The sequence below is a fragment of the Spermophilus citellus genome (genome assembly GCF_964194105.1).
Source record: "Spermophilus citellus genome assembly, chromosome: 6".
Classification (NCBI taxonomy): Eukaryota; Metazoa; Chordata; class Mammalia; order Rodentia; family Sciuridae; genus Spermophilus; species Spermophilus citellus.
The window spans coordinates 39,065,076-39,074,217 of NC_138187.1; the positions used below are offsets into that span (position 1 = coordinate 39,065,076).

At 49.9% G+C, this 9,142-nt stretch overlaps 1 protein-coding gene across 1 annotated transcript in view; it reads right to left on the reverse strand.

Annotated features, from left to right (window-relative positions):
• Positions 1–8,680, reverse strand: part of LOC308651028 (kinesin-like protein KIF19) — a 47,073-nt gene extending 38,393 nt beyond the window's left edge. Inside the window, exons 1-5 of the mRNA XM_081297679.1 lie at positions 8,576–8,680; positions 7,456–7,536; positions 3,188–3,298; positions 1,112–1,199; positions 87–223 (exon numbers count right to left, since the gene is read on the reverse strand). Of these exons, the coding sequence (XP_081153805.1) occupies positions 87–223; positions 1,112–1,199; positions 3,188–3,298; positions 7,456–7,536; positions 8,576–8,662 (504 nt within the window). The 5' untranslated portion in view covers positions 8,663–8,680. The remainder of the gene's footprint in view (positions 1–86; positions 224–1,111; positions 1,200–3,187; positions 3,299–7,455; positions 7,537–8,575) is intronic.
• Positions 8,681–9,142: the final 462 nt, after the last annotated feature.

The window sequence follows — 9,142 nt, forward strand, 5'->3', positions numbered from 1 at the left end:
TTTCACACATACAGCTGTTTAATCTGGTGCCATCATGTCCATGGGGTAATGGAGATGGGGTAACGGGGACAGGTGGGCAGGCCCACCTCAAGATAAGATATAGACACGCTATAGTCCATGTTGTCCCGGGTCTTCTCGATGGCCTGGAAGAGGTCAGTGAGGGTCTGCAGGTAGATGCCAGGCTCCGCATCCATGCCCAGCATGGTATGGGTCTTCCCTGCACCTGAGGAGGGGTGGGAATTCCTGAGTGGGCTCAGACATGTTTTGTTTCTAATATTTATTTTAGTTGTTGATAGACCTTTATTTATTTTTAAATTTATATGCAGTGCTGAGAATCAAACCCATAACCTCACACATGCTAGTCAAGCACTCTGCCACTGAGCCACAACCCCAGGCCTAACATGTTGTTTTATTTTTTTAAACTATATTATTTATTTATTTATTATTTGTTTGTGGTGCTGAGGATCAAACCCAGGGCCTTGCACGTGCGAGGCAAGCACTCTATCATTGAGCCACAACCCCAGCCCCTGATACGTTGTTTTATAATAAAGAGAATTAACATTGCATTAGGTAAGGAGGTGCCTCCCTCTCAGGGATGCTTCAGTGTCTCCCTCATCTCTGCACATAAAGGTGAGGAAAAGATTGTTCTTTTCCTTCTAAAGCCTGGCACATGGTAGGGCTTGTTATGCATATTGAATGAATGAATGGAACAGATGCACACAGCATGACTTTGACCAAGGTGCTTCTTAGGACCTGTCTCCTTGTCTAAACAGTGGTAGGTCAGGGCCTGCCCAGCCCTAACCCTCTGTGGTTCTAGTTTCTAGGCATGAGAGGTAACTTAGCTTTGCAAATGCTTGTTGAACACAACTTGTAACTACAGAAAGTCTATGGGTTCTTGTGGGCAGCAAAGTGTAGGCTTGGGTGCAATTCCAGAATCCCCCCTGGTGACTGTATGACCTTGGGGAAGTTCCCCAAGCCCCCCTAAGCAGCATCTCATCTGTGGAAAAAGAATATTCTACCCACCCCTAGAGCTGCTGAAAGGCTGCAGGGTGCCCCCACACAGGGTCTGATGCTGTTAAGAGGGCCCACTGCCACCAGCCCTGCTTGGTACCTGAGGGGCCGTAGGCAAACACTGTTGCGTTGTATCCAGAGATAACGCCTTCCACTAAATGCTGGATGGTGGCACAGTACACGTCTTCCTGAAGACAGAAGATTAGTCAAAGGACAGTCCAGCCCAAGTCTGACCATCTGACTGCTTGGCGAGGACAGAACCTACAAATGTCTGCTCTCTCTGAATGTGCACAGTTAACACACAGGAGGGAGACTAGAGAGAAGCCTGGTGTTGGAAATGCCTGGGTACTAACCCCAGGCTGTCGCTGGGTAGTTTTTGGCCACTGCCTCCACCATGCCAAGCCTCATGGTGTGAGACAGTGCTGACCTCACAGGCTGGTTCTGAACGAGGATTAAATGAGAAGGTAGCAGGGACCTGCCACCAGAAGGCCTAATGCATGAAACTACCAAACACAGGTGAGTCTTTCCCAGGGCTTCTGAGAGAATTGAGAGGAGAAGAAAAGAAACAAAGGACTAGAAGGAGGGACAGACTTGGAAGTATGTGAAGAGTATTTGACCATCTTTACAAGCATAAACTGGGATGGTGGGCAGGTAGAACATGATACAAGGCAGCAGTGCCAAGCAACAAGATTGTATGGGTGGTGAACATACTGTCCACAGGGGAGTCCAAGGAGAGACACTCCAGGGCTGGTGTGTTTTGCAGGTGCCACTGGCCTGACAGAAACAGCAGACACCCCTTATATTGTACCTCCTGGGTGGCCACTCTGGACCTTGTTGTCCACTCATGATACGACCTGTAGCACTGACTGGTCACAGCTTCCCTGAGCCTGGGCTGGAAGACCCCAAAGTTGGCAGTGCCTCCCTCTAGCTTCAAGTGTACAATCAGAATCTGGGGTCTGCGGCCCTCTGTGTGACCTTAGGCAGGTGGCTGACTTCCAGAGATCTGTTTCCTCATCTGCAGAATGAGGGTGTGTTCCTGTATGTGTCACAGGGTTGCTGTGAGGTTTGTCAAATGAGGTTTACTGGGGCCTGGAGCACAGACATGGCACAGAGCAGCCACTTGATGCCTGTCAATGAGCAGTTCCTTCTACCCTCGAGGCCATGAAGACTCTGAGAATGAGGAAAGACAGCCTGCTCAGACAGCCATGGGGGCTCTGCTCTGCTTCCCAATTAAGTCCTGAACCTAGGGGGACATTCCTAGTACCAGCAGGTGGCCACTGTGTTTCCAGCAGGCCCTCTGGTGAGCTCTGCAATCCTTGCTGAGATGCCATCCATGGGAATTGGCCTCTGGGGTCCAATGGGCAGACAGTGTAGGTCAGAAAGAGTGGTAGGCTGAAGATGGCCAAACACTCCACCAGTTCTTCACTGAGGTGTGGAGTCCAATTCCTGTACCCCAGAAGGTGACCAGCCTTTAGGACTGGCTCTCTCTGTCATACTCTGAGCCCTGGCTCCCTCTATAATGTACAGTATCCAGGTCCCACTCAGAAGGGAGGGGCAGATGACACATTGGACAGTGTTTTGTCCCTTAACTGGTGGTAGTGATGTGAAGGTGAAGGAGTGGGTCTTCACACCAGACCCAAATGCCCAGCTCTGGGCCTCACTATGTGGCTTTACAAAGCCGCAGGCACCCCACCTGTGAAGTGGGCATGACAGAGCTTCCACCTGGACCCCCCTTCTGTTCCATGCTGGCTCATTCCTCCCTCAGGTCTCAGCATAAATGTCTCTCCTCAGAAAGGCCCTCACTGCCCACTCCTGCCTGGCCTAGTACAGCTGATGTCACAAATAAGCGTATTCTCCCCCTGCCTCTTCTGCTGGGATGTGTGCCACATGGGGCAGGGACTGTATTTTAACTGGGGGCAGGACAGAGCCCGCCTTGTGGAATGAAGTAGTGAGTGAATGAACTAAAGAGAAGCCTCCTGGCAGTGCCAGCACCTGGTGGCCCCTGTGTCCACGGAAGGGCCTCCTACTCTTGAACCCTGGGTGGGTATTTTGGCCACACCCTCCTTGTTCCTGAGGGAGACCTGGGGAGAAGACCGATGAGATGGCCTGGCCACCAGTTCCTCCCAAAAGGCACTGCAGCCCAATGTGGACAGGGGGAGGGCAGATGAGTGGGCACCTGTGATGCTTGCTGGTCGAAAACAGTGTCGAAAATGAAGGTGTGCTCCCTTGACCGGTGTGCACGCAGAGGGTCCTCAGGATCCTCATTGGGGTCCATAAGCACAACCACCTGGGAACGAGACAGGTGGAGGGCTGGTCAGAACACCAGAAGGGCTCCAGCTCAGGCACCCACCTGGATGAGGTCTGGATTCGAGAAGGGCTTACGTCTTTTGTGCTCAAGTTGATGGTGTGGTGAGAAACCACCCCCAACCTTAGCACCCCCCCACTCACTTTCTGAGGGGGTGATGTCTCTTGCTATTGAACCACCAAAGCATGACTGTCAGCAACCCCAGGTCTGCTGAGCTCTGCAGCCACATTCACATTCATCCTAAAGATGTCCCTCCAACCTCAGCCTGAGGAGGGCAACCCAGCCACGCTTGGTACAGCCCAGCTCAGCACAATAGGCCAGCATTCTCAGTGTGCACCCTGGGCCAAGGCCTATGTGACAAACCCTTCTATGAACTATGAGGACAAAAGAGAACAAGGGATTTTCTGTAAAAATAAACCATAGGGTGCTGGGCTGACCACCTCACAGGGTAGTCACCCCACGGTGACTGAGTATTTTCATTCCTTCTCATTTCTTGCCTCTGGTTGGGGCCAGGTATAGGAGGGGAAGCCAGAAAAAGGAAAGAGAACAAAAGGACCATCCAAACCCTCCATCCATAGCTTTGTTTCTGAGAGCCTGGTCTCTCCCAGCCTCCACCAGGTGTCTCCAACCTCACACACCTCACATAAAGACCTCACATAAATACGCAATTAAGAAGCAAAGTGTATTAGGCTCTCTGGGGACAGAGAGGTTCAAAGGAACCTTTCCCAGGGAATTGGGAGGTGAGGAAGACAGTGGCAATTAGAAGCCAAACACATCCTGGCTGGTGGGGACCTGAGAGGAACCATGGAGTTGGGGGACACTGCTGTGCAACACCAAGAGCCCCACCATCTGGCCACAGCCCGACCCTTCCATCTGTTCACAGCTTTGGAAATAGAGGTCCTGGGAGGCAAGGGCCTTCTAGAGGTTGTTGGGGATTTGGTGGCAGGGCTGGGTCCAGGTCTCCAGGCCTGCTCTTGGCTTCTGGCCAGCACTTGTTCCATAATAAGCCAACCCTCTTTCCTGTGTCTTACTTCTCCTTCCAAGGATTGCAGGAACAGACCTACTGCAGGCTCGGCTTGTGTTGCAGGAGAAATCAGACGGGATCTCTGTTAGGAGCTCCTAACCCAGCAGAGCCAGGAAGGGGGTAAATGCTCTGGAGGCCTGGAGTTGTGGCTCAGTGGTAGAGAACTTGCCTAGCACATGTGAAGTGCTGGGGTTGATCCTCAGCACCACATATAAGTAAATAAAATAAAGGTTCATCAACAACTACAAAAATAATAATAATAATAAAGTGTGCTCTGGAGCCCTGTAGCCTGGATTCCTATTTCTTACCAGCGGGGAGACCTCGGATCCTTTGCCTCAACTTTCCAGGCCTCAGTTTTTTCCTCTGTAACATGGCTGTGATCATAGAACCCACCTGTTAAGAGCTGTGAGGGGTGATGGTGGGAAATCACTGAGTCCTGGGTGTTCAAAAATATCAGCTAGGGGGCTGGGGATGTGGCTCAAGGGCTGGGGATGTGGCTCAAGCGGTAGCACGCTCGCCTGGCATGCGTGCGGCCTGGGTTCGATCCTCAGCACCACATACCAACAAAGATGTTGTGTCCGCCGAGAACTAAAAAATAAATATTAAAAATTCTCTCTCTCTCTCCTCTCTCACTCTCTCTTTAAAAAAAAAAAAATATCAGCTAGGGTTATGGCTCAATGGTAGAGCACTTGCCTGGCACATGTGAGGCATTAGGTATGATCCTCAGCACCATATAAAAACAAATAAATAAAATAAAGGTTAAAAAAAAGAGTAACTGAGAATCCTGTTAACTTTAAAATATTATATATATATCAGCTGCATGACTCTTGGACCAAAAAATATTTTCTTTTATCATAAAGAACATTATTGAGAAAAATCAGCAAAATATGAGTGTCTATAGATTAGATAATATTAGATCAACATGTACTTCCTGGTTTCGGTCACTGCCCTGAGGTCAGTTACAATTATGTTCTTGTTTTCAAGAGACATATGCCAAAATGTTTGAGTGGGGAGAGCCCTAATGCCCACCACTTACTCTAAGACTCCAGAAAAAAGGTCTGCACCACAGGGAAATAGGAGAGCAGGCAAACATGGATAGATGTTAACATTTGGAAAATCTAGACACAGGGAATGTGGGAGCCATGTAGGGCTCCTGCAACTTTTCAATGGTCTGAAGTTACTTCACCATAAAAAGTTAAAATAAGGGCTGGGGTTGTGGCTCAGTGGTAGAGCGCTCGCCTAGCATGTGCGAGGCCGAGTTTGATCCTGAGCACCACATAAAAATAAATAAATAAAATAAAGATTAAAATAAAAAGTTAAAATAAAACATGCCAGATGTGGGTGATGCACACCTGCAATCCCAGTGGCTCGGGAGGCTGAGGCAGGAAGATTGCCAAATTCAAGGCCAGCCTTAGCACCTTAGGGAAGCTCTAAGCAACTCTGGAGATCCTGTCTCAAAAAATACACAGGAGGGCTAGGGATATAGCTCAATTGGTAGAGTGCTTGCCTTGCATGCATAAGGCCCTGAGTTCAATCCCCAGCACCACAAAAAAATATAAAAATAAAAACGGATGTGGATGTTGCTCAGTGGTTAAGCACCCCTGGGTTCAATTCCTGATTTTTTATACACACACACACACACACACACACACACACACACACATACACACACACACACACACACACACACACACACACACACGTTGCAACATAGATGACCCTCATACACCTCAGGCTAGATGGAAGAAGCAATGGGCTGCATCTCCAAGATTGCATTTAAATAAAATAGAGGCAGAAAGTGGACTGGTGGCTTCCAGTGGCAGGAAGAGGGGGAAGAGGAATGGGGCCTTCTTTTGGGGTGAGGAAACCATTCTGTCACTGGATAGAGATGCTGGTAACACAGCCCTGAGGATGAATTAAACACCCTGGATGGCGTGCTTTGAATTGGTGAAATGTATGTGATGTGAACTCAGTTCTCAGAGTGAGTCATCTACAGTGCCCAGCGAGATGCTATGAGCCTGTGTGAAGCACAGGCCCTGCGCCTGACATGTCCACTGTTCTCACTGATCTTGGGTCTACACCACCACATCTGCCCATGAGCATGCTGGGGGTGGTATCTCTGTCAGTTCTCTACCACTTCCTGACTTACTGCTATCAGGTGACAGTTGCACCTCTGACTGCACTATGCTGTTACCTCATGAGTTTCAGTAGAGTAACACTCAGTGTTTCTACATCCTTTGTAACAAATCCACATCCTTTCCTGCAAAACTTTTGACTCCCTCAATGTAACAGCAGTCTTGTGTTTTTAGCTTAGTTTTCGGCAACTTCAGGGCTGACTCACCCCGATCTCTTTGCCAGCCATTCACCCCACAGATGTTCTGTCCAATTGTCTTCTTCCTGACCTGCCAAATCAGGATAGGTACCCCCACCCCAGGGGACAGCTGTCAACAGGGATTGCCCACCACCAAGATCTGGGTCCTTCGGGCTTCAGCATAAACCACCTCTCCAGAGCCACATTTCATTCTTCATGGAAGACACCTTCCTAATGACAAATGAAAAAACCCACCCACTTTCCAATAACATACCCCAAATTTGGCATTTGTTCTTGCAGGTGGAAATCAAGGGCAAAAGCTTTGCTAACCGTGTGGTTAGCTTGGCTCTGAGTCTGTCTCTAAGGAGAAATCCCTAGCAATGGCAGTGAGCCGGCTGTGAAGGAGAATCTCTTGGGAGTCTGACTGCAGATCTAGACCTGGGCCTACTAAAACTGCTCTCCCAGCCTCTTCTGCTCACTCCGGCTGCTTCTCAAATAGGCCACACCTGGCTGCTTCAGGGCTCCAGCCTGCTGCCCACTCTGCCTAGTTTCTCCTGCCTCCCAGCCCTGCTCCAGTGTCTCACCACACTGGAGGTCTTTACCACAGCCATTCGGATGAAATTCCCAACATTATACACAGTATTAATAAAAACAAACTTGGCGGGACCCTTGTCAGCCTCCACTTGACCCGTGGGTGGGAGCTACTATATAAGCATTTGTTAAAGAGAATGAGTTACACAGGTAAATGTGCATGGCTGGGTGAGCTTCACAGCTACCCTGTGCCTCTGTGCCTCCCAACCTCACCTGGTCCCCCACTTTGTGGGCAATGACGGTGGCTCCTTCCTCCAACTCTGCTGCATTGAGTGGACGGATTCGAAGCGCCACCTGTGGGTAGGACAGGAGCAGTGCATTCACGAATCAGTGCATTCAGATTGCTCCTTCTTCTTCCTCAAACAGCAAGTTGCCCAGCCCAAACTCCCTCCTGTCCTCCTTTGATGTCCCACACAAACTCAGTGAAGCAGGAGGAGCCCTCCGGAGTCATTTTTTTCCCTTCTATTTTTTTTTTTTGTGTGTGTGTGTGTTGCTGGTGATGGAACCCAGGCCTCATGCAAGCAAAGCAAGGGCTCCACTACTGAGCCTTACCCGAGCCCCTGCCTAACGTAACACTGACATGAAATTATTTATGTCTTGCAGCAACCCTTTGAGAAATACATGGTTATGTCACCCTTGTGGAACAGAAGAAGGTACTGAGGCACATAGAAGGGAAGTATTTGCCTAAGGTCACATAGCTATGGAGTGTGACCAGGCCCAAAGTGAGCACTCAGAAGAACCTACATAGCTGGGCTATGGCTGTGGCTCAGTGCTAATGCACTTGCCTGGCATGTGTGAGGCACTGGGTTCGATTCTCAGCACCACAAATAAATAAATTAAATAAAGGTCTATCAACAACTAAAAAAAAAAAAAAAAAAAAAAAAAAAAACCACCTACTTCCCAAATGGAAGATGGCTGGAATTAGACTATATATGAACTGGGGCCAATATCACTGGTCTCTCTTTTACCAGCCCACACTTGGGGCCAGTCCCTGGTTTTAGTTCCCCCAAAGTCAGAAAAGCTGAGGTCAAGTCACTTAACAGATGGGTCTGGATAGGGACTATGTAGGGGTTGAGAAGCACAGTCCTGTCCCCATCTGAGTCCTGGTCCAGGTCCCAAGTTCCCTGGGGAGGGAGGGTCACAGGGCAGGGGGTAAGGAGTCTGGAGACATGGTGAGGAGGGCATGGGGTCGCTAGGTCTCTGGCGGAGCAGAGGTGGGGCCCTGGACATGAGACAGCTGTTAAGCGATTGTCCCAGGGTGGTGGGTTCAGAGTGTAAGGGAAGTGAGAACTGGGAGGGTAGGGGACACAAAGGGTGAGAGAGGGGTGCTTACCATGAGCTGCTGGTCCTTGGGCTCCATCTCCCTCAAGGCTGGGCTACCCTGGGCTGGGGAAGGGCCAGCAACCTGGTGGGAAGGCATGCTGCAGAACAGGGTCTGGCCGTTATCCTGGCAGAAGCAAAGCCAGCTGCGGTCTAAGCTCAGCCCCGCCCTGCCCCATGACATCAGCTGGGTCCCAGGGGTGATGCTTAAGAAACTCTCCAAGACCAAGACAGGAGCACATGAGCCAGTAACTGGAAGTCAGCACAGGCTTCCTATCTGTGTACCACCTAATGCCATAGCAATCCCATGTCCATGGGTCTTACTGGTCTATGGCGAGCCTGCCCTGACAGGGAGGGCCTGCACCTGCTCTTTGTAGAGTTCCCCCTCTCCCCACCCTGAACACAGGAGCCGTAGCCCACTTCAGGGGCTGCCTCAGTGCAGCAGATCATGGTCATCTTGGGGCTTTCCCACCCAAGGGACAACCAGCAACAGCTAAAGGAAATAACCACACTTTAAATGCCCTTTTCCACGACTCTCTCTCCTCCCACATTGTTCATCTGCACATCCAGGGCCTGATTA